This window comes from Indicator indicator, chromosome 16 (assembly GCF_027791375.1).
Source record: "Indicator indicator isolate 239-I01 chromosome 16, UM_Iind_1.1, whole genome shotgun sequence".
Taxonomy (NCBI): domain Eukaryota; kingdom Metazoa; phylum Chordata; class Aves; order Piciformes; family Indicatoridae; genus Indicator; species Indicator indicator.
In genome coordinates, this window is record NC_072025.1 from 416,061 (window position 1) to 440,916 (window position 24,856).

Consider the following 24,856-nt stretch of genomic DNA (forward strand, 5'->3'; position numbering starts at 1 on the left):
TATGGTGGAAGGGGGCATTGAGGCCTGGGGTTTTGGCCTGGTTTGGAGGGAGTTTTGGAGAACCTCAGCCTATGGCTCTCTCTGTATTTGCTGTGCTTTGCAGTGTAGTTTGAGTGACATTTCCATTTTAAACTTTCTCATTCCAGCCAGTCCTGAGGGGGAGGGTTTTCCCTTCAACTACTTTGAGTTAGGGAGCTCTGTCTTGCTCCTTAAACCAAGACAGTGGTGATCTAGTGAAGGATGGGCAGAAGGATCAGGACACCTCCAGAGGCAGGGCTGGTCCAGCTGGGCAGCAGGGCTGAGCAAGCACAGCCTGGGCACAGCAGGATTGCTGCAACAGGCTCCAGCCATGGGTGACCAGGCTGGTTTCAGAGCAGCTTCTCCAGAGAGGGCCTAGCTTCACAGAATGGCAGGGGCTAAAGGGACCTCCAGAGATCATCCAGTCCAGCCCCCCTGCCAGAGCAGGGTCATCTAGAGCAGGTCACACAGGAACACAGCCAGGTGGGAGATCTTGAATAGGATTCCTTAAGTCCTCCTGCTTAAGCCTGGGGTTTGTGCCTCTCCCCTGCTCCTTGTGCCTTCCTATGGTGGCAGCTCTGTGCAGGAGGCATTTGTCACCAACCCTGTCAGCATGCTGCCAACTGCACTTTAACCACAGCCCTGCACTGCCTTGGTGCCCACCACAGCTCACAGTTCAGCATTTGGGACAATGTTCCTCATAGCCTTTGCCTCATCAACAGGGCAAGTCAAAAAAGCCAGACAGGAGAACTACAGCTCTGTGTGCTCCCTGCCTGCTCCACTCATGGGACTTAGGTCCCGAGAGGAACTCCAAGGAAGCGGAGCTGCTCTCCTACAGAATTCCATCACATGTAGAACTCCAAGGCAGTGAAGCTGCTCCCCTAAAGAATTCCATCATAAGTAGAATCAGTCCTTAACTCTCAGTTGTGGCCTTCAAAACAGCTACTACACCACCTTGGTTTAATTTTGGTTTAATTTATAGCCAAGAATCCCAATTGTCCTGCTCTCAGGAACACCAAATTGCTCCAGCTGAGTTTCAAGGGAGCATTCCTCCCTCCTCCCCACATTCCCTGGGCTGCCACTTCTCTGGCTCAGGGAGCTGATCCCCCTAAAGGAAAATTGGGCCTGGAAGTTGAATTCTCAGCTCCCCCTCAGGCAGGCTGGCAGCCCCTCCCCCACCACAGCCCACCTCTGGAAAGCTTCTTACCTTGAAAGGTCTGAAGAGCAGGTAGAGCTCCCTGGGCTTGATGTCCACAGGAAGACCACTGACAAACAGTGTCCGGACCTAGGGGAGAGGCAAGCAGGGCAGCTGCAGGGAAAGGCTCAGCAGCACTAAAAGCAGGAGACCCTGCCCCACAGGTAGCCTTGCAGGCTTCTCCATGCTAGAAGAGATAAAACACACCCAAGCCCTGCCCTGCCCTCCCCTCCCTGCCACCAAGGCTGGCAAACCTCCCCTGCACCACCTGTCCCTGGGGCAGCCCTGTGTGGGTGAGGCCATGGACAGCAGCCTTAGGCTGACTGCACCTCCATCACCAAAGCTTGGGCTGCTGGAAGAGCAAACACTGCCAACAGCACTACCAGAGAGTGAGACAGAAGAGAGCATGACCCACACCAGCTGCATCTCCAGCTCTTCCTATAGACCCCAACCCTGAGCTCCTTCCCTCAGCCTACCCTGGCACTGCCCTTCAGCCACCAGCTCCAAGCCAGCCCTCAGCTCTGCAGGATCCTTCACTGCCATTCTGGCAGCTTTGGACTTCTGCAAGAGCCCCAGAACATGAGAATGGGTTGGGTTGGAAGGGACTTCCAAAGGTCACCCAGCCCAAGCCCTGCACTCAGCAGGGACATCCTCCCCTAGAGCAGGTTGCTCACAGCCCTGTCCAGCCTCACCTTGAGTATCTCCAGGGATGAAGCCTCAACCACCTCCCTGGGCAACCTGTTGCAGTGATCCAGCAGCCTCCTGCTGCAGAACTTGTTCCTCACATCCAATCTCAATCTGCTCTGCTCTCATTTCAAACCACTGCCCCTGGTCCTGTCCCTGCAGGCCTTTGGGAACAGTCCCTCTGCAGCCTGCTTGGAGCCCCTTCAGCTACTGGCAGGCTGCTGTTAGGTCTCACTGGGAAGATGATTTTGGGTTCATCCAAGCTCCTTCAGCACACATCAGCCCCTCAGGGGCTGCTCCCAGCCCAGCTCTTGCAGTGCTTGCAGCTGAGCTGCACCATCCCCCTGTGGCTGCTACAAACCCACACTCAGTGTGCCAGAGCACAAACACAGCAGCAGAGGGAGGCTGCAGCAGGTAGGCTGTGGGAGTTATCTACAACAATTGACATCAACAGCCAGGAGGAAGAAACAGTGCTGAAGGCCACTGGCCTGGGAGAGCTCTGCTCAACAGCCAGACCACCAAGGCCACCTTCTCCCCGCACTGGGGGATGTTGGCAAGCAGCCTATTGCCATAGGAAGCAGCAGGAGGCTGTGAAGACTTCTTGTAAGGCAGCAGAGAGCTGGGAAGAGACCATGCACACAACAGAGGTCACCCAGAGTGGTCACCACATACAGCAAGAAGGACCAGACCACCACAAACAGAGCCCAGCCAGCACTGACAGCCCAGGGGGGACAGAAGGTTGTGGGAACAAGATCCTAGGATGGCTCAGGATGGAAGGGACCTCGGAGCTCATCTCCTCCAACCCCTGCCATGCCCAGGAACACCTGTCAGCCATACTCAGCTGCCCAAGGCCTCATCCAGCCTGGCCTTCAACACCCCCAGGCAGGAGGCAGCCACAGGCTCCCTGGGCATCCTGTGGCAGAGTCTCACCACCCTCACACCAAAGAACTTCTTCCTCAGCTCCACTCTAACCCTGCTCTGCCTCAGCTCCAAACCATTCCCCCTTGGCCTGGCTCTGGACACCCTCAGGAGAAGTCCCTCTGCAGCCTTCCTGCAGGATCCCTTCAGGCACTGGCAGGCAGCTCTGAGGTCCCCCTGGAGCCTTCTCCTCTCCAGGCTGAACCTCCCCAGCTGTGTTCATGGTGTGGGGATGCTGCTCATTGAGTTACTGCCACACAAGCCATGAGAAGAGAAGGCTCCCAGGAGACCTCCTTATGGCCTTCCAGGATCTTGGGGGGGGCTCCAAGAAAGCTGGGGAGGGACTTTTGAGGGTGTGAGGGAGTGATAGGACTGGGGGGATGGAACAAAACTAGAAGTGGGGAGATTGAGATGGGATGTTAGGAAGAAGTTCTTCCCCATGAGCGTGGTGAGAGACTGGCACAGGTTGCCCAGGGAGGTGGTAGAAGCCTCAGCCCTGGAGGTTTTTGCAGCCAGGCTGGAGGTGGCTGTGAGCAACCTGCTGTGGTGTGAGGTGTCCCTGCCCATGGCAGGGGGATTGGACCTGGATGAGCCTTGGGGTCCCTCTTCCAGCCCTGACAATTCTCTGACTATGATTTTATGGCACAGCTCTGATGCCCAGATTGGCATCCAACAGTGCCAGCTGCTTTTGAGCTGCAAAACACCCAGGACAAGGAGCGGGAGGCCAAAAGCCATCTCCTGGCCCTGCTTCCTGCCTGCAGTGACCCTGTCCCATTGGCAGGGCAGCAGCATTCTGGTCCCACACTTCACCACCTGCTCAGCCACTTCCCTTGGCCAACAGCAGCTGGTAGCCTACACCTCACTAAACATCTCTGGCCACCAAAGCAAGGAGTACCCAGGGGCTCCTGGGCTGGAGCACAGAAGCATGCAGCAGAGCCTCTGTACCCTGGGCCAGATTCAGGCCTCTCCAGAAGGGGAGGGTCTCCTACCTACAGGAGCACACACAGCTCCTCAGGCTTCTGCGCCCAGGACAGCTCCACCAGCACACAGATAACCTTCACATCAGCTCAGAGGGCAGCTTGAGCCCTACAGGATGGGCAGCAATCAGGAAAGTCTTGGGGTCCTCTGCCCCCCTCTTGCTCTCCATGCAAGCTGGGCTAAGGGCTGCCACCATGGTGAATGCTTCAGGGAGTTGCTACCACCCTGTAGTAGTGTGGAGCCCTGGTGCAGAATGCTACCACTGGGCACCCTTCCCTGTGGCATGGCCACCCTTCCCACACCCTCCTTCTCTCTCAGCACCCACAGCCCAACCTCTCCTGCCAGCTTTTGCTTTGCTCTGCCTGTGGAAGCAGGATGCTTGTTCCTCCAGCCCCTCACCTGCTGCACCCATCCCAGGCCAGCTGATGCCCAGCCAAGGGCAGGCAGTGGCTGCCCACAGCCCCCTCCCTGCAGGGTGTGGTGGCACACATGTGCTTGAGCCACGTGGCAGCACCATCCACCCCTCTTCAATATTTCAGGAGGTGAGCCTGCCCAGCCCCCAGGATGGATGTTCCTTGCAAGAAGGCAGCAATCTGCCTCTGTGCTGGGCCTCCCACTGGTCCCCTGATGGCTCTCTGAGTAAGTCCTTGTGACAGACAGAGGGGGATGGAGGTGCCCTGGCTGCTCAGGGGAGGAGAAGTCAGCTGCCCAAGCAGCCTCCCAGCAGCCTGAGCAGAGCAAGGCAGCTGCCTGGCACAGCTCTTTGTCAGAGGCAGCGAGCTCCTCAGGCCAGCCCCATCAGCTGCCACCAAGGGTGGAGGCAGGAGACATTCTCTGGGAAGCCAAAGGTCTTCCCCTTGGCACCCAGGCCCCAGTCTGTCACCAGATGGGGCACTGGAAAGGGGATGCCAACCAGCTCACAGCACCCACCAAGGGCTGGCAGCACAGAATCAGCACAGAATTGTTAGGGCTGGAAGGGACCTCAAGGATCATCCAGATCTAACGCCCCTGCCATGGGCAAGGACACTTCACACTAGATCAGGCTGCTCAGAGCCACATCCAGCCTGGCCTCAGCAACCCAAAGAAACCCTGGACAGCCCCAAATGCCCCCAGCTAGTACCTTCAAACAAGGTTTCCTCAAGGGTCTCAAGACAGATTAGGGAAGGTCCAGGCTGAGAGCAGCTCCTTAGAAGCAATGAGGCCACCTGGATGGTTCTGTGAGGTTTCTGCCATGCAGCACATTCCACACATGGAACCCAGCAGGGAGAGGGCAAAGGGAGACCAAGGCACAGAGGGCAGGGAGGGTGAGGATGGTGAGAGACATCTGTGGGGCAGAGTGAGGCAAGGCATAGGGAGCCTGCTTCTGAGACCAGGTACAGGCAGGGGAGCAGCAGCAGTCAGAGATCTGAGGTACCCCCAGCAGAAGGCAACTTGCCAGCCCAGGCATCCTATGGGCTGTGGGCAGCCCTGGCCCAGCCTCCTCCCTCCCCTGCCCCCTGAGGGCAGCAGGACCTGGACGGACATCTTCAGTGGATTAACCAAAGTGGGACTCTGCAGTCAGCCCTTTGCAGCCACAGCTGCTGGCTCTGAGAGGCCACCAGCCCCCAGTGCTGCTGAGTCCAGGCTGCCAGCCCTGGCACTCAGCATGCCAGGACAGGGCTGGCTTCTGCCCAGCTCCAGCTCCCTGCCACCACACACCAGCCCCACACAGATATTCTGCCTCCCCACAGAGCAGCTGGAAGGGCCACAGGACACAGAGGATCCACCCAGGGCTAGCTCAGGGCTGCCTTGGCCACACCACACATTCAGCAGGAGCTTGGAGAAGCCACAGCAGCCCTCCAGGAGCACCTTGCTCTTATGCTCACTCTTAGACTCTGCTGCCAGCCACTCAGAAGGAGATGGAAGCAGCCTCAGCTCACCCAGGATGGCTGAGCTCACCCAGCAGGGTGGAAGGGGTCTAGAACAGCCCAGCAGGGCCACACTGCTGGAGGCCCTGCAGGAAACACCTTCCCTTCCCCATCCCTGCCCCCTCTGGGGATGCCCCCACTCCAAACACCCAGCAGAGATGGAGCAGCGCCATGGAAAACAGGATTGGTGCCAGGAGGGATGAGACCACCTCAGCCACCTCCTGCAGAGGGAGGATCCCAGCATGGAGCTTCCCATGCAGGAGGGAGAGACAGTGACAACCCACAGAGTGCTCCAGTCCTTGGTGGCTCTAAAGCAGACCTTGCACAGCTGCACCTCCCAGAGGAGGCAGAGCACAGCCATGTGCCCAGCACCAAGGCTTTCAAGAAGCCAAGCAGCAGCACCTGCCACAGCCCCAGCTCTGCCAGGAGGTCAACATGGGTCCTGCATCTCCACAGCTGTCTCTCACTAAGGGCTCTTGAAAGGAAGCCCTTGGCAGAGCCAGGCCCTGCCCTGCAGCCCAGCCAGGGGCAGGTGGGAAGCCCTGCTCCAGCAGGCTCCAGCAGAGCTGCTCTGGGGGGTCTCCAGCCCTGGGCTTCTGTTAGGAGCCTGCTCTGGATCCCCCCAGCAGCCAGCAAGCCTGCCCCTGCCCTTCTGCAGAACCAGCCCCTCCTCAGCTGTCCCCACAGCCCCTCAGCTGTCCCCCACAGCACTGCCTCTGCACAGCTGGGGCCACTCCAGCCCCCGGCAAGTAGCCAAGCCCCGGGGCCATGCTCCCAGAGCCTGCAGCACAGAAGCCTTTGCCAGGGCTGGTGAGGAGACATCTGAGGACAGCTACAGCAGGGATACACTCTGGTGCCTCACCCACACTGTGCCACTGGATGTCCCCCCTGCCCAGGGAGCCACCCCCAGCTGCAAGCCCTTGTTTGCTGGGCACAAGCCACCTCCCAGCTGTTCACATCGACAGGGCCACCCAGCCCCGTCCTGTGCCACCAGCAGGAGGGACCCCCCCCAGCATTCTGCTGAGGGGAGGACCAAGCTCTGCCACAGCATCCCCAAGGCAGGTCCCCCTCCAGGCAGCTACCCCCAGCAGCTCTTCCCATGGGAGGAAGGTCATCCCATCCCAGCAGGGCTCCTCTCAGGCACCCAGAGCCACCAGCAGAGATGCAGGGGAGAGACAGAGAGCCCCTGGGCCACCAGCCATGCAGCCACAGCCACTTGGCATGAGGCCACTGAAGACAGCAAGGCTGCCCTGGGAGCCAGGACATACGGCAGGGAGCTGAGCCTGCAGCCAGAGCAGTGCTGAGGAGCCCAGCCCCAGGGCTGAGCAGTGGGACAGCAGCCTTGTGCCCCTGCTCCACAGGGGATGTGGGGCTGTAGGGCTCCTGCTGCTGTGCCAGCTGGGCCCAGACCAGGGCAGCTCTGCTCCTCTGCACAAGCTCCCAGGAGACAAGGGGAAAGCTGGGTGAGAGGTGGCTGGGCACTGCTAGGGACAGCTGGGCAGGAAAGCAGCCTCACCATGCCCCCTCCCGAGGGAAGGGGCTTGCCAACAGGCTCTTCCACCCCTGCCTCAGTTTCCCCACCACCACCAGCAGAGAGGCTGCAGGAGCTGGCTGCTTGCCTCCAGCCCCAGCGCAGCTCTGATCTCCTTGAGCAGCTCACGGGGCCCCAGGGCAGGAGCAGAGCAGGAACTGCTCCAGTCCTGGGACATCCCCAACCCCTCCATCCCCAGAGATGAAAGAGGGCCTTGAACCCCCCCCCCCCAGCACTGGAGGCAAGGAGGGCTGCAGGCATTTCCCTCTGCAGTCAGCCTCTTGCACAAAAGACACCCAAGGAGCAACATCCTGCTTGGGCAGGGGGAGGGAGGGAGGCAGGCAGCCTGGCCACAAGGCAGCCCAAGTGCACAGCTCCTTGTCCCCAGGGCTGCAGCATGTCACATGTGACACTCCCCAGCTGGGCCAGCCCCTCCCCAGCACTGCTCTTCCCCCCTGTCAGGCAGGGGAGATGTCACCAGGCTCGGCCACCCCTGCGGTCAGGGCAGGAAGGTGCCGGAGCCGGGGGGAGCCAGAGAGGAGGCAGCAGCAGCACTGCCCCGGGGGGCAGGAAGCACATGGGAGCAGATAAGTCCAGGGCAGCACCCAAAAATAGCCTCTGGCCCCGGGGGAGGAAGCACTGCTGGGATGGCTCTGCAGCGGAGCCCCTGCCTGCTGCCCCAACCCAGTGCCTGCAGGGTCTCATGGGCAGGGACCTGGGCACAGCAAGGGTTCAAAGCTGCTGAACCACTTGAGCAGGCCAGCCCCAGGAGATTGCTGTCCAGAGCAGCTCCCCAGTTCAAGGAGGTGCTGGCTGCTCATCCCCAGGCAGCCTCCCACCCTCCGCCAAGCTGCAGGAGGCAATGACAGGTGCCACAGCCAGCACGCTGAAGGATGCTCACATCCATGCATGCACTACCCAGCCCCTGGCTCCAGAGACCCAGCAGCACATCTGGGGACCTCTCACCATCCACTGGAACCATGGACCTTACCTGCAGGGCAGCTCTCACAGCAGGCGAGCCTGCTGCAGCCCAGCTGCTCCTGCCTGCATGCAGGCATTTGCCCTCCTAGCTCACAGAGGTGAGCTGAGTTCCTGCCAGCCTCTCCACCCTGAGCAGGAGACACTGGTGTGGATGTAGGACCCCACAAGGGCCCTTCTCACCTCAGGTCCTAAAGCAAGCACACCTGCTACTGCTGCAGCCCTCCTGAGCATAGGAACTACTGCTCTCCACAGAGCCAGCCCCCATCCCCATGGAGCTGCTCAAACCAGCCCAGCTCAGGGCAGCACCCTCCTGGCCACACCACAGCCCCGTGGAGCACAGCTGGAACCTCCACAGGCCAGCTGCAAGCAGCTCTGCCACACAGCCCCTGGAGACAGAGCTGCAAGCCTGCTGCAGCTCTGCTGCTGACAGCTGCAGTGTCACCACAGGCACAGGGAGACCTCTGGGGACACCAGAACTGAACCACCTCCAGGATCTCCCAGGCAAGCTGAGTGCTCTCTCCAAGGCCACAGCTTGCTCTGCCCTCCAAGCCACTGCTGTGGGCGACCCAAGGGAGACACTGTCAGACAGACACTGGTGTCCTGCCCTTGGAAAGCAGGTGGGAGGGACACAGATCCCCAGACCAACAGGTTCTGACACACAGGGATGTACCAAGAGCCAGCCACACATCCCTCGAGGGCTGGAGGGGATGCACCATCCCAACCCACCCCACCGGGCTGTGGAGCAGGGCTGGAGATCCTCCGCATGGCTCAGACTGCCCTGCAGGGTCCTGGGCTTTCCACAACCACAGCCTGTGCTCAGTGCCCAAGGAGAGCAATGTGCAAGCTTCATGCAGTTGCCCTCTAGAGAAGCCCATCCCAGGAGCCACCAGGCTGGCTGGAGCCAGGATCTTGGATCTGTGTTCTGCCACCCTGCCCCACTACAGGACAACCACCAGCCAGGTGGGCTTGAGGCTGTTCCTTCCTGTAGGGCACACAGCAGAGGCCAACATCTTGTCCCTGCCCACAGGGCTGGGTGCAGGAGATGCTGTTCACCAGACAGGTGACCAGAGCAAGCCTCAGCACCAGCCCTGCTCCCAGTGAGTGAGCCCTGAGGTCAAAGAAAGCCTCACGAGAGGAGTCCACTCCTTGTGTCACCTCCTACCTCCATCCTCACCTACCACAGGAGCTGCACCCCCCAAACCACCCCAGCACCCCTCTCTGCTGGGGCTGAGGGCAGCAGCGCTGGGACAGGCAGCAGCCTCTCAGCCACACCACAACCCTGCAGTGCTCCAAAGTGTCCTTGCCAAGCCTGCAGCACCCACTCCTGCCATGCCAAGGGCAGGGTCACCTGGCACACATCTCTGCACAGAGCTGGGACCAGTCTGCCCTGGGGCCCATCCTCCTCAGACACTCTGGGCTGGCTTGGCATCACAGCTAGGCTGAGGCACCTTGGCACAGCAGGCTCCAGCAGCCCCACTGCCCTGCTCCCCCACCAGGACCAGCCTCATTGCGCTCGGCACACAGGAGGAGCTCAGCTGCAGCCATCCCAGGTGGTGCAGAGTCCTTCTGAAGCACAGATTAATTCTTTCCACATGCAGCCACCCCAGCCATCCTTGGGTAATGGTGGCTGCTGCTGCAGAAGGCCTTCCCTGCTCCAGGCATGGCCCACAGAGGTCAGGCACCCCTGGGAACATGCTTTTGAGACTGCTCACCTCCAGATCTGGGTCTCAGCTAGTGCCTGGCATGCCTGGAGAGAAGGAGGTGAGCACTGCAGGGGAGGTCCTGCCCACCTCACTGCCATGCTGCCTGGGGGTCCAGAACAGGCAGCAGCACAGCTCCAGGACCCAAGCAGCAAACCCTTCATGGCTTGGCATGACCAACACCAGCACAGGCAAAGGATCTTGGAGCTTCCAAAAGCCTTCCACAGCAGTTCCAGCAAGAGCCATGCTTGGCCCCCCACAGTGCCAGTTCCTCTAGTAGAGGCACAAGGAAGGACAGCAAAGCCTGAAGCACTCTTAGCTACCTTCCAGGCACCTCCAAGGGCATCCTTCTTGGTTTTGTGTTGGGAAAGCAGAGTCCCTGGCTAGCAAGGGGGCCTTTGGCACTTCATAACTTCCACAAGCACCACCACAACCACTTCATTTTGAGGCCAAGCAGGGAAGGCTCCACTCAGCAACTCCTCAGATTACAGCAGAGCAGATTGAGATTGGATGTGAGGAACAAGTTCTGCAGCAGGAGGCTGCTGGGACTCTGCAACAGGTTGCCCAGGGAGGTGGTTGAGGCTCCATCCCTGGAGATACTCAAGGTGAGGCTGGACAGGGCTGTGAGCAACCTGCTCTAGGAGAGGATGTCCCTGCTGAGTGACCTTTGGTCCAACCCAAACCATTCTATGATGAGCCAAGGGGGAAGACTCATTTCTGAAGCTGGGTCTCGCATCAAGGCAGCAGCAGCAGGAACCCCACCAAGGAGGTCTAGTTGGGATAGTGATGCTCAACACAACTTAGACTCATGTCTAAGAAACTTAGAGCTGGAAGATGAAGGGGAGTGAAGGTCCTTCAGAGGATACTCAGAGGCAACAGGACCTGAGGAGATAAGAGGGAGATTCCCACACCCTCCCTTCACTGATAGGCCAAGAGCAGCTCTGGGAACACACAAGTTCCCAGAACCTCTGCCTGCGTGGTGACACCAGGGTGTCAGCTCAGCCAACAATCTGTCACTGACAGCAAGCTGCAGCTAACACTGAGGGGCCTCCTGCAATGCATGGAAACAGCTCTGCAGCCCCATCCTGGCTGAGCCAGGCCAAGCATAAGAGCTTAGCAAATGGTGACCACAGCTGGAAAGAACTTGAGGTTGTAGCAGTCAAGAGCAGCAGCAGTCAGTTGACTTCAGAGATTACACGAAGCTGATTTGTTTCAGGCCAGAGCACCAGAATCCCTGCCTGCAGGAGTATCCAGGTCCACTCAGGCAGGGATTACAGCAGTCAAGAGATGCCTGGCACCACTCCATCCAGTGCTCCAGGCATCCAGCACAGAGCAGCAGCAGCACTCCTGGTATCCCTGGCCTGCAGCAGCTATCAAAGGCCAGGGATGAAACAAGGAGCCTGTCTGGGAGCTGAGAGCCTTCTGCCTCCGATCAGGCTAACACCACAGCCTTGCCATGGACCCACAGGGAAGAGGATCCTCTTCTGGCAAAGCTCAGCCAAGTAGTTTCTTCTGGCCCTCAGGCTGGCTCTGCCCACCCAATACAACCTCATAGAAAGGTTTAGGTTGGAAGGGACCTTGAAGATCATCCAGCTCCAACTCCCCCTGCCACAGGCAGGGACATCTCCCACTAGACCTTGTTTGCTGCTCTCCAGTTACAGCAGCCCAGGCTGTCCAAGTCCTACCATGACACTAGCAGCCCCCACCCACAGAGATGCAAGGAGGCTCTTGCCAAGGGAAGGGGGCCAAGGGGACACGAGACAACCACAGACTTTAACCACCTGCTTAGGGCATCCAGACAGTCAGCTCCAGATCCACCACGCTCCCCATGGACCTACAACTTTCCAGCAACCTCCTGAGTGAGCAAAGATGAACTTCAGAGTAGAAGCCACGTTTCTGCACCAGCCAGCGTGAAACCAGAGGGTCCTTACTGCAGTACAGCTGCAAAGAAGAGTGTCCACGGCAAGCAAGGCAGCTCCTCCAGCTGCCAGCAGCAGCTCCGCCTGCAGCAGGGGACACCTAGGCAGCTGCCCGCCTGGCAGGGCACCGGGGGGCGCAGGGACGTGGCTGTCACACAGGCTGCCGGCAAAGCTAAACAGGAGATAGCGGCGAGCAGGCAGGGATTGAGTTCGGGGAGGTGTCTGGTGAGGAACAGCAGGGACTGACACTCGGCCCATGTTTGTTTAACATTCCCGTTAAGGACCTCGAGAGGAGCAGGAGGAGCAGCGGCGGCATTCCTGTCCTCCGCATGTCACCGGGCAGGAAGCGGCGGCGGCGAGAGCCGGGGGCTCGCAAAGGAGATAAAGGGAAAGGCTGGACCTGGGAGGCAGCCCGGCCCCGCCCCGGGCAGGGGCACACAACCGCTTGGGGAAGAGGCGAAGGAGGGAATGGAGGAGCATCTGCGGCACCAGGAGCCAGCAGCGTGGGAACAGAGCCTCCCGGGCCGGCACCGGAGGGGTCCCGTTCATCACTCTGCATCGAGGGGAGCTCCAGACAAGGGTCCTGGATGGGTTGGATGGGCAGGAAGCCCCACAGACCATGCACACAAGGTCACTCCTTCAGCCACCTTCCACTGCTTCTCTGGCAAGAAGTGGTTCCTGCTCGGCCAGGAGGACGCAGCAAAAACGAACTTCAGGGGGCTCCCAGAGGCTGAGTGACCACCACAGAGCCCACCCAGCAGCTTCATCACCCCCAGCATCGTTTGTGATGGCTGCTGGCAGAGAGGGGACTTGCCAACAGCAATCCCACCAGGGCTGGGGACGACCCCCGGGGGCAGCAGTCCCAGCTCAGCCACCTCCAGCATGGGGTCAGCTCTTTGCTGCACCTCTGGACACCAGGTGACAAATGCACCCAGTGAGGCCATAGACCACCTAGCAGGGTGGTCTGGGCTGTCCTTCTCCCTGCATACACCCAGAGGAGGCCCACTGGAAAGGGGGGGTAACCACTTGTGTTCAGCTGCTCCGTAGGGATACAGCATTTCACGTGGTTTTCCCAGCCTGACTCCAGGAAGGCCTGGCCTGGCGTCTGCACAGGGCTGCCACTTCCAGCCCCCCCAAAGGCAGCAGCTTCCAGCAGCCACTCTGCCAAAGCACCACCCAGCAGTGGGGAGGGAGTCAGCTCTGCCCCAGCACCGAGAGCTCACCCAACCACCCTCCACAAGGCACCAGCCCCGTTGGGATGTGCCAAGCGCCATGGATCTCTGGGAGCTCCTGCAGGCCTGGCCTGAGGAGCCACATTCAGTCTCCTGTGTGCAGCCTTTCTACCCCTGGGGACCAAGCCTCCCCTCAGCAGGGAAGGGGCACAGGGCCCCAGGTGCTCTATCTCTACCCACCCCCACCAGTGCCCCCCCAGCAGCACCACAGCCACCTGCCAGCACATCACCCAAGCCCCGCTCTGCACCAGGGAAGGAAAAGGCTTCGGCCACCACCTGCCAATCCCTCCCACCCCATTACCTAGGTCCCCTGGGCCAGGGCTGCAGGGCAGGAGCCCAGGCAAGGCAGGAGCCCAGGCAGTGCCATGGCGGGTGGTGGGGAGAGCCTGGCGCCATGTTGCGGCAGAGCAAGCGCACGGCGCGCGGGAGGAGGGCTGCGGGGAGGGGGCCACAGCACCTCCCTGCTCCCCAGGGCTGGGCGTGGAGGACTGCAGCAAAAGGCTGCCGAGAGCCAGGCACTTCCCCTGCCCCCTCCACAAGGGTGGGCAGCTGGGGACCGGCTGTGCCAACAGAATCAATCAACCAGGTTGGGAGAGACCTCCGAGACCATCAAGTCCAACTGATCACCCAGCCCTAACTAATCAACCACACCATGGCACCAAGTGCCTCATCCAGGCTTTGCTTACACACCTCCAGGGACACCAACCCCACCACCTCCCTGGGCAGCCCATCCCAATGGGCAATCACTGTCTGTGAACACCTGCTTGAGGGGCACCACAGGAGAGGCTTTGTGCTGGCGGTGATGCCACCACCCAGCCAGCGGCTCCAGCAGCTGTGCAAGGCTGCAAGCTTGGCTTCAGCATAGGGCTATGGTCAAGTGACCCTTGAGAGCCCACCCAGAGTTCAACAGCACCCAGACTCTGGCTCAGCACAGCCACCCAGGGGAAAGGGACCACCGGCAGGGCAGCTCACAGCCCTGCTCCAGTGCCAGCCAGGCTGCTCTCCACCACTGTGCTCCCAGTGTGTCCTTATAAGCCTACACGGGCTGAGCAGTGCCTGCTGCAGGAACCTGGTGCCCTGCAGCCGCTAGGACTTGGGGGCAGGACGCCATGGTCACAGGCACTGCCTGGACTGGAGGGAGCAGGCACCCACCAGTCCCCTGCTCCGCGGGGCTGCACCGAGCAGAGAAGAAGCCTTCCAGCTGGCAACTGGGGCTCGCCCTGCCCGGCCCCTGTCCCCTCCAGCTGCGATGCCTCAGCTCCCTGACGCCTCTGTACTCCGGCTCCCACAGCCCAGCCTGGGCTCTCCACCTGGGGCCGACCCCAGCACCCCATCTCCGGTCCCCCGACGACCCAAACGTCAAGCCGCGCCACCGTGTCCTCGGTTCCCCGACCACAGCCCTGCGCTCCGGTCCCGGTTCCGCAACACTGCATCCCCGCCGTCCCACTCCCACGACGTCCCGGGGCTGCGTCCCAACCGCCCCAGCCTCGGTTCCCCGACGCCCCCCTGCTTCATCCCCGCTTTCCCGGTGTCCCTTCCTCGACGCCGCACCGCCGGTGCCTCGCCGCCGCCGTTCCCCATCCCCGTTGCCCCGAAGCGCGGCCCCGCCGCCGCTCCCCTGCCCACCTCCTCCTCGACGTTGGCGCTGCCGTTGGTGTGCTCGGTGTCTTTGTTGAGGTTGCTCATGGTGGGGTGCCGGGGACGAGTGGGGTAGGTGAGGGTGTCGGTACCGACTGCTCCGGAGCTCGGCGGAACCGGGGTGGAGGTGCCGGTGCGGTGCCGGTGCGCGGGGGCGGTGCGGGGCGGTGAGGCGCTGCCCTCCCGGCTCACATGCGGCGTCCCGGGACCGCGCCGCTGTTAAGGGCTGGGCCGGGCCGGGCCGGGCGGAGCGGAGCGCAACGAGCGGCAGCTGTGGGGCCGACGCGCCCCAGCCCCCGCCGCTCCCGGTGCCGCCGCCGCCGCCGCGCACGGAGCAGCGGGGCCGGGACCCGCCCGCCCGCGCCCCGCCTGCCCGGGGCCGCCCCCGGGCCGCCCGCCGCCAATCCCGGCCCTGCCCGGCCCGGCCCCCCCCGCCCTTGGGGGGTGCTGGACATTTTTGTGTTGTTGTTGCCGTGGGGTCAGGACGGCTTGAGTCGCCTGCTCCTCTTCCCTTCCTTTCCGCCAAAAACTTTCCCAACTTCCATCAACTTCTACTTCCTTAAAGGGGCCGCCGGGCTTCGGGCGCGGCCGGGCTGCGCCGCCCCGGGCACCCCCGCGGCGGGGGGGAGGTGGCAGAATGCCGCGGGGGTGGTCCAGCGCCCAGGGACTGCAGCCCCACGGCCCTGGGATGACAGCTCCGTGACACCCCCGTGAAAGCCCCGAGCTCCAGGAGCTCGAGATGTGGGTTCAGTTACCCTGGGGTAGCAGCTCCAGAAACCCCGGGACAGCAGCCACACTTTTCCCAGGACAGCAGCTCCAGGAGCTCGGGATGTGGGTTCTGTAACCCTGGGACAGCCCCCGGGACAGCAGCCCCATATCTACTGGGGCAGGAGCCCCACATCCTCCCGGGCAGGAGCCCCAACATGCCTCAGGACAGTGACTTTAAGGCCGCAGGAGTGCAGCCCCAAACCCCTGGAACAGCAGTTCACTGGGCACAGGACCCCAATTCCTCCTGCTGCTGCAACCCCATGCCCCTGCAGGCAGCCAGTGGTGCCAGTGGTGCCCCTGCTCTCAGGCCTAGGAGGAGCTGCAGGGTTGGGGTATCTCCACTTCCTGCCCTTCTCCCTGCCCGTACCAGTGCCTCACCAGCCTCGTCCTAACAAAGCAGGCAGGGAGGTTGGTGTGGGTTGAAGCCAGGCTCTGGCAGGGTTCTTGGCCCCCAGATCCTGGTTCCCACTATACCCAGGGAGCAGCCTGACCCACCCCCATCTCCACTCTGGAACTTGGAGAGGATGAAGAGAGTCCTGCCACTGCAAACGGACAGATGCTGGTTGGGGATATGCAGTGGGAGCAGAAAAGGGAGTATGTGGCTTGTCCCTGCCCGCTGCACCCCACAGCCTGGTACCCATGCAAGGCAAACAGGCAAGACCCCAAGAGTTTAGGGTCACCCACCAGGAGGGAGATGTTGAGGGGTCTGAGCCACAGTAGCTTAACCAGCATTGCTTGTGCCCAGTCCCTGCTGCTCCACCCAGCACTGAGGCTGGCTGAAAGTGAGGGGAAGCATCAGCCTTCCCCTGCCCTGGTGGTCCCACAGCCCTCCTGAGCTAGGGCAGCAGCTTGTGCTCCCAGGCCTGGGCTGTGCTGCACCCCTGGCCCATGCTGTCCCAGCTGCATGTAATGTCACTTGCAAACCAACCTGAGCCCATGACTGGCTCTGACTGACTCCCTGCTCCAGCAGCAGCTCAGGGGCAGCCTTTTGCTCCTGTGCACCTTGTGAAGAGCTGTGAGCCCGGCTGGAGCCAGCCCCATGGATTTTTTTCATCACACCTGGGGTTGCTGCCCTCTTCGAAGCCCAGCTTCTGCCTTGCTTTGCCTACACAGAGTCGTGCCATGAAAATTCAGCCTAAACTCAGCCCTCCCCATGCCCAAGCATCATCCAGCACAGCCCAAGGAGCTCTGTGCCCAGCACCAGCGAGGACACATAGGCAGTGCCATCACTGAGGGGGGTCCCAGAGTCAGGTGCCTGTGTGGCTGTGGATTCATGCAAACATAGAACTGTCAGGGTTGGAAGAGACCCCAAGGCTCATCCAGTTCCAAACCCCTGCCATGGGCAGGAACACCTCACACCACAGCAGGTTGCTCACAGCCACCTCCAGCCTGGCCTTGAACACCTCCAGGGATGAGGCTTCCACCACCTCCCTGGGAAACCTGTGCCAGGCTCTCACCACCTTCATGGGGAAGAATTCTTCCTAACATCCAATCTCAATCTCCTCACTTCTAGTTTTGCTCCAGCCACACCCCCCCCCCCCCCAGTCCTATCACTCCCTCACACCCTCAAAAGTCCCTCCCCAGCTTTCTTGGAGCCCCCCAAGATCCTGGAAGGCCACAAGAAGGTCTCCTGGGAGCCTTCTCCTCTCCACACTGCACAACCCCAACTCTCTCAGGCTGTCTCCAGAACAGAGCAGCTCCAGCCCTCTGCTCCTCCTCGTGGTCCTTCTCTGGACACCTTCCAGTACCTCCAAAGCCTTCGTGGAACAGAGGCTCCAGAACTGGACCCAGAGCTCCAGGTGTGGTCTCAGCAGAGCTGAGCAGAGGGGCAGAATCCCCTCCCTGGCCCTGCTGGCCACACTTCTCTGGATGCAGCCCAGGCTCTGCTTGGCTCTCTGGGCACAAGTGCTCACTGCTGGCTCCTGCTGAGCTTTTCCTCCACCAGCACTCCCAAGGCCTTTTCTCCAGGGCTGCTCTCCAGCCAGTCCCTGCCAGCCTACATCAGTGCTGTATCATGGCAGGAGATGTGCTGGAGGAGGGGATACCTCCTCCTGGGAGTGAGTGTTGCCTTTGCATGGCCTGGCTTTCTGGGTTGAGGCTTGCAGCAGCAGCAGCGGTGTGCATGCAGCACTGCAGCTGTGCCTGGAGCTCAGCAAGGAGGCCACCTCCTTATGCAAGGCTGCGTCGGAAGCTGCCAAGCCAGAGAGCCCAAACCCTGCCAGGTCCCCACCAGCTTCCTAGGGGGTGGTTTGGAAGAGCCTCTCCACACATGCAGCCCTGCAACAGCACAGCAGAGCCGCTCAGCTCAGCCCTGCAGCGCGGCACAGCCACACCTGCAGGGCCAGCTGCGGTCTCAGCGCTGCTGTGCTGCTCCCCAGTGCGAGGCCAGCAAGCAGTGACGGCCAGGAGCAGCCCTGCCTGCCGAGAGGAGGGGAGAGGGCTGGCAGCAGGAGCCTTTGCTGCCTGTGCTAGCCCAGCAAACCCTGCTTCTGCCTCACACAGCACTCTCAGGGCTTTCCCCACTTCTAGAGGCTTTGAGATAAGGGCTGTGGAACCTGCAGCGAGCAGAGGAAGACACAAAAGTGTGGAAGTCAGGAGCAGCAGCAGGTCTTCCCCAGACTCCCAAGGAAGCTGTACTGGGGAGCTGGAAACAGCCTGCCCTGCCCACAGCAGAACCTGCTGTGCCCTTCACGCTGGAGCCCTCACATCACTGCCAGCCTGGGGACCCCCAACCTGTGCTTTCTTCTGGAGGCAAGGCCATCGTGCTGCTGCTGGGCAAGAGAGAAGCATCCCCCTGCTCAGAGCTGCATCTGCTGGCAGCATCCCTGCATCCCAGCATCCTGTGGCTCCTAAGTCCCTTTGATATCTCCATAAACATCACAGCCCTGCAGCTTCTTCCCTCCCAGAGCTCTGTGAAGCTCCTGATGGTTCACAGAATGGGTTGGGTGGGAAGGGACCTCTAAGCTCAGCCAGCTCCAACCCCTGCCATGGGCAGGGACACCTCCCACCAGCCCAGCTTGCTCAAGGCCTCATCCAGCCTGGCCTTCAGCACCTCCAGGCAGGAGGCAGCCACAGCCTCCCTGGGCAACCTGTGCCAGTGTCTCCCCAGTTGGTGCAGCCTGCTGCACAGGAGGAGATGTTTCCTGCTTGCAGGAGCTCACGAGGTTGGACAACTGAAGCAGCCACTGCCACCAGCTTGTGCAGGTGACCAGGCCACCAGGCCTGGTGATGTCTTAGCAGTGCCTTTGGCTGAGGACTTCTTCCTTTGGGTGGTTCTCCACACCCAGGTGGAGATCAGCTTTCGGTGTGTGCCCAGAGGCCTCCCCAGCAGGGCAGGGTGACTCTCTGCTCTGGACCCTGCTTACCCAGGCTTGAGAGCCAAGTGTTCTGACACCAACACTTGGCACTGCCCACCCAACAGCTTCTGCCTCTGCAGCCCAGCCAAGGTGTGCACCACAGGCCCTGGCTTTGCCATACCACATCCACTGCCCAGAAGTGCAGAGGTGGTGCCTGCACCCACCAGCCTCTGCCACACTGGCTCCTCTTCAGGGTGGATCAGCTGGCATGAAGCCAAACTCCCCTAATCAAAAGCACCCAAGGGAGACCAAAAAGTGGCTCCTAAGCCCAAGGTGCCCTGTGGTGGCCTGTGGTGCCCTGTGGTGGCCTGTAGTGCCCTGTGGTGCCCTGTGCTCCTTCAAACTGCCCTTCACTTGCAGCATTGTGACCACCTTGGCTTGCAGCAGCAAGCCTGGGGTAACAGTATCAGTGCCTACCTAAAGACAGCCCTGCTGGGGTGGGCACAGAAAGCAGCTTCCTGGGGAGACCTCCAAGTTGTGAGCATCAGCCAGGCCACTGCCAGCTGACAAACAGCATCCTCACCTCCAGAGCCACTTCCAGGCCTCCTCCATGCTCCTTCACACGTGGGGGTGGGCAGCATGTACCTGTGCCTGGCTGCCCTGCCACTATGCCCTGTGCAGGCAGCTCCCACCACGCTCTCCTGCCCACAAATCACAGACCAGGGAATCTTTTTGATTGGAAAAGACCTTTAAGATGATGAGTCCAACCAGTCTCTGACTCTACCAAGTCTCTCAGCACCACAGCTCTGCCTCTTTGGAAGATCTCCTGGCACACGGATTGAGCCCCCTGCCAGGGCAGCCTGTGCCAGGGTGTGCTGAGTGATGGGAACAGCAGTGCCTCACCAAGCTGTGAGCTGCTCACCAGCATCAGGCAGGGCCCAGCAAGGCTGTTGCTTGTGCACTGCAGAGAGGAACAGGTTGTAATCACCTGAGAAATCAAGGCTGGGACTGCAAAGAGCAACCACCTGGTAGACAACCTTGTGTCTCAGTTTAACCTTCCCCAAGGGCTCTTTCTCACTTCTGAACAAGTAGGTCACCAGCCAGGAGAGCCAAGAGCTAGCCTGTCCAGCTGCCTACAGGTGGTCATGGAGGGATGGTGCCTCTCCAGCTGAGTTCCTGCTACCATTCATGATCCACTCACTCATTCACCCATCTGCAGAGAGGGAGGCGACACATTTCATGTCCAGGATCATGGTGGTTGTCACAGGGGACACTTTGGGTCTCTGCTACCTCCAAGCCCATGGCAGCTGTGCCAGGCTGGGTGCTAGTGTCACCAAAGACACTTTGCAGGACTTCAGATGAATCCTCAGAGACCTTCCTAGCCACCTGCAGGGGCTGAGGTGCTGGTATGGACTGGCATGCAAACATAGAATCACAGAACTGTCAGGGTTGGAAGGGACCCCAAGGCTCATCCAGTTCCAACCCCCTGCCATGGGCAGGGACACCTCACACCACAGCAGGTTGCTCACAGCCACCTCCAGCCTGGCTGCAAAAACCTCCAGGGATGAGGCTTCCACCACCTCCCTGGGCAACCTGTGCCAGGCTCTCACCACCCTCATGGGGAACAACTTCTTCCTAACATCCAATCTCAATCTCCTCACTTCTAGTATTGCTCCATCCCCCCCAGTCCTATCACTCCCTCACACCCTCAAAAGTCCCTCCCCAGCTTTCTTGGAGCCCCCCCAAGATCCTGGAAGGCCACAAGAAGGTCTCCTCAGACTTTTCCTCTGCAGAGAAGGATCTGGGGGTGCTGGTGGGGGAGAAGCTGCCCAGGAGCCAGCAATGGGCACTGGCAGCCCAGAAGCTCAGCTCAGCTCAGCTGCCATTGGCCTTCTGGGCTGGCAGTGCCCATTGCCAGGGATGGAGAGAGAGCTGCTGGAGAGGGTCCAGAGGAGCCCCCCAAGATCCTGGAAGGCCACAAGAAGGTCTTCTGGGAGCCTTCTCCTCTCCAGATTGCACAACCCCAACTCTCTCAGGCTGTCTCCAGAGCAGCTCCACCTGGAGCACAGTGAGGATGGGAAGGGACCAACGACTGCAGCACTGTCACCAGGACCATCTGCTTGGTCCTGCCTTGAAGAGCCCCAAGGATGGAGCAACCTCACCTCTGCAGGTGCTTATCCCAAGGCTGCATCCTGCAGGGAAGATATCTTCCCAAGCACTCAACCTGACCTCCCCAAGCCATTGTCTGTGGCCATTGCCCCACATTATGTCTGCTGCTGCTGCCAAGGCAAGTGTAGCTCCACCACCTCTGTAACCACCCCTTCAGGAGCTGTAAACTGCAGCAGACCCCCTTTGGACCTCCTTTTGGCCAGAGAAACCCAGCTTGGCTCCTTGGTGACCCCTCACTGGCCCTTTCTGTGGCTCCTCCACCTCCCAGCCCCATTCCTACCCAATGCAGACCCTACCCAGCCACTCCTCCCAGGCCCAGAGCCTCTTTTGGCCCAGCTGGCCTCAGTAGTAGGGATGGCACTTGGCCAAGACCAGGCTGAATAGCAGCTCCCAACCCCTTCCACAGATTGGATCAAATGCTACACTGGTCCTAAGCACAGGTGCAGGTGGGGGAGGGCAGCTGCTGCCCTCTCTAACCATTCAGCTTCCTCACTGGTCCCAGTTCTTTTGCTGTGGTTGACTGTGATAGCTGCAGGATGTGTCACTCCTCCTGGGAGAAGGGGATGGGCAGCCCTGGAGCTGCCCAGCTAGAGGCAAGACCATTACCAGGATGACCAAAGGATTCCAGAGCAACAGGAGGAGCTCAAAGGCAGGAGAGCAGCAGGTCACCCTGTGCAAGGGCCACAACCACCTCCCAGGGCATTCTCTGCATGCTCCAAAAACACCCCCAGAGGCACTGCCAGTCCCTTCCCCTCTGAAACCCAGCACATCCCCAGCACTGCTGTGCTACCACCACTAACAGGCAGGGGAGCAAAGTCATGGCAGGAAGGAAGACTGGCACCAAGGACCAAAAGTGGAATGCAAATAGCCCCATCCCTGGTGCCACACAGGCTGGGAGGGTGCTGGGCAGGGATGAGGAGCAGGGACCAGGGGTTTTGAGTGGCTGGGAGAGTGCTGGGCACAGATGAGGAGCAGGGACCCAGGGTTTGGGGTGGCTGGGAGGGTGCTGGGCAGGGATGAGGAGCAGGGACCCAGGGTTTGGGGTGACTGGGAAGGTGCTGGGTGCAGATGAGGAGCAGGGACCCAGGGGTTTGGGGTGGCTGGGAGGGTGCTGGGCAGGGACGAGGAGCAGGGACCCAGGGTTTGGGGTGACTGGGAAGGTGCTGGGTGCAGATGAGGAGCAGGGACCCAGGGGTTTGGGTGGCTGGGAGGGTGCTGTGCAGGAATGAGGAGCGAGGGAGCGGCAGGGCTCGTCGGTGATCACATGCCTGGAGAGGCTGCTCGGAGGCTGGTGCGGAGTGCTTTCAAACTTTAATTCCTTTCCGTACGTCACTGCTCATCTTCTCCCGCCCTGCCTCCCCCCGGGAGGACGAGCTGAAGCTAACCAAGCAGGACAGGGGCTGGGAGGTGTGTGCGGATGTTTGCTCAGGGGCATCGCACCGCCGCAGCGCTGCTTTTATGGGCATTTGGCGGCGGCTCCCGGCGGTGCCACCCACAGCCCAGCTCTCAGGACATTCGCTGCACCCCGCGACTGAACCCACCGAGGGGGCTTCGAAAAGGGGTGAGGGGAGCTCCTCTTTACAAGAATTCGAATTAAAACCGGCCGCCAAACTGAGACGGGTGCTCGGAGCCGGCAGGGAGGGCAGCAGAGCCCCGGCAGCGCCTGCCGCGGATGGGCTGCAGGGGCAGTGAACTAGCAACCTCCCGCCGGGCAAGGGCACCGCTGCAGGGAGGGCTTCGGCCATCTGCTCATCCAGGACATGGAGATGGGACTTCAGTCTGTCCCGAAACTCTTTGTTTCCTTGCCTTGAAGATGAAATGTGGAGGCGAGAAGGGCGCTGCCCCTCCTTGCCTGTGAAGTGCTGGGAGAGCTGTGTCCTGAGGTTCATCCTGAACGTCCCAATTGCACTGCCCGGGTAACATCAGCCATGGGGGAACAAACCCGGGGGAATCCTCTCTGCAGGACTTGTCACAGGCCCCAGAGCCAGCCCAGTGCCAGGCAAGTCTGGCTCCAACACTTGCTTCACCCAGAACTGCTGCCGAGGGGACATCAGCCCTTGGTGGAGGCTGGAACCTGGCACTGCTGAGTGTGGGGCAAGGGCTGACTCCCTGCAATGTCCCCAGGCCATGCAGCATAAGAAGGACATCGAACTGCAGCTGCAGGTCCACAGGAGGCCATGAAGATGATCAGAGGCTGGAGAACCTCCCCTGTGGGGCCAGGCTGGGAGAGTTGGGGCTGTTCAGCCTGGAGAAGAGAAGGCTCCAGAGAGACCTCAGAGCAGCCTTCCAGGACCTGAAGGGCTCCAGGAGAGCTGTGAAGGGACTTTGGACAAGAGCTGGGAGTGCCAGGATGAGGGACAATGGCTTTGAGCTGAGAGAGGGGAGATGGAGACTGGAGAGGAGGAAGATATTGTTGGCAGTGAGGAGGGGAGACACTGGCACAGGTTGCCCAGGGAGGCTGTGGCTGCCTCCTGCCTGGAGGTGCTGAAGGCCAGGCTGGATGAGGCCTTGAGCAGCCTGGGCTGGTGGGAGGTGTCCCTGCCCATGGCAGGGCATTTGGAACTGGCTGATCTTTGAGGTCCCATCCAGCCCAACCCATTCCATGAATTTATGACATGCCTGAGCACCCCTGCCTGCCCCCTGCAGCTCCTTCCACCACTGTTCAGCCAGGAGAGCAGCTGAAGCAACCATGGTGCTCTCAAGGGCCAAAATTCCCCCCATGCTGCAGCAGGACCTCACTGATCAGTGTCCTGCTTCATCCACAGAGGAGCTGGGAGCCACCTGGGGCTGCTGTGGTCCCACCCAGGCCATAGTGGAGAGATTTCTGCTCTTGGCTCTTTCCCTCTTCACCTGAGCCATCACAGGACCTGCCTTGCTGGAAGGACAGGCTTCCAGCTCCCCCCAGCCCTGCTGTCACCACCTCCACCAGCAGCCACAGCTCTGCTGCAGCACCCAGCACTCAGCACTGACAATGTGGACAACCCATTCCAGGCTCTCACCACTCTCATGGGGAAGAACTTCTTCCTCACATCCAGCCTGAATCAGTCTGAATTAATTACTCACAGCACACATGGGGAATGCTGCTGCTGCTGCTGCTGTGTTAACCGTGAGGCTTTGGGGCACTCTCATGTGGCTCTGGCACAGCAGGTTGCCAGCATGAAGGGTGCCACGTTGTCCCAGGCTGATCTGGCTGCAGCAGACAGCGGGCAGTTAATGACGCTTCTCATGACAGGCACTCGCTTGGTGCCTGGGTAAACTGAGGCACAGCATGACTCTAGTGGCAAGGGGAAGCAGGCTCAGCTGACCCAACTTCCACACTCATGGCTTCTCCAGCTTGCTGTGTATGGCTCATGGCTATATCCCAGGCTCTGGGACCAGGTGCTCGAGGCAGGGCAGGTGTGCTGGGTTACACCCATCCTGGATGGGGCTGAAGGAACCCAGCCCCCTAGGTGGACAAAAGAAACTTAATCCAGGTGGGACTTGGTTCCTTCCCTGCCAGGAGAAGTGATGCCCTGTCTCAAAGGTGTCTATTCCACTCCCCCTTCCTGGCCAGCAGGCCTATCACAGGGCAGACATCTCACTGCTTGCTCTTTCCTGCTTCGTCCACTTGAAGGAACATCGCTGCTGCTGCTGCTGCTGCTGCTGCTGCTTCCTCCTGCACTGACCCCAGGGCTGGGGCCTGCTTCTGCCAACTGCATCCACTGGCATCCAGGGGAACACAACACAATGCCATCCAGGGGAACCCAAGGCCATCCAGCAGAACCCAAGGCCATCCAGGCTTGGGTTTGTGTATTTTCCCACTTACCCTCATTCCTTACCTTTGTGAACCCTCCCCGTTACTGATACAGATTTTTTCCTTTGGAAAAAATTTACCTCTTCTACTTCCAAACCAATTCCAGACTATTTCTTTCATGAATTTACT

At 60.5% G+C, this 24,856-nt stretch overlaps 1 protein-coding gene across 1 annotated transcript in view; it reads right to left on the reverse strand.

The window, feature by feature from the left end:
* RBPMS2 (RNA binding protein, mRNA processing factor 2) overlaps nucleotides 1–14,749 on the reverse strand; it is a 29,820-nt gene extending 15,071 nt beyond the window's left edge. Inside the window, exons 1-2 of the mRNA XM_054388083.1 lie at nucleotides 14,690–14,749; nucleotides 1,226–1,303 (exon numbers count right to left, since the gene is read on the reverse strand). Of these exons, the coding sequence (XP_054244058.1) occupies nucleotides 1,226–1,303; nucleotides 14,690–14,749 (138 nt within the window). The remainder of the gene's footprint in view (nucleotides 1–1,225; nucleotides 1,304–14,689) is intronic.
* Nucleotides 14,750–24,856: the final 10,107 nt, after the last annotated feature.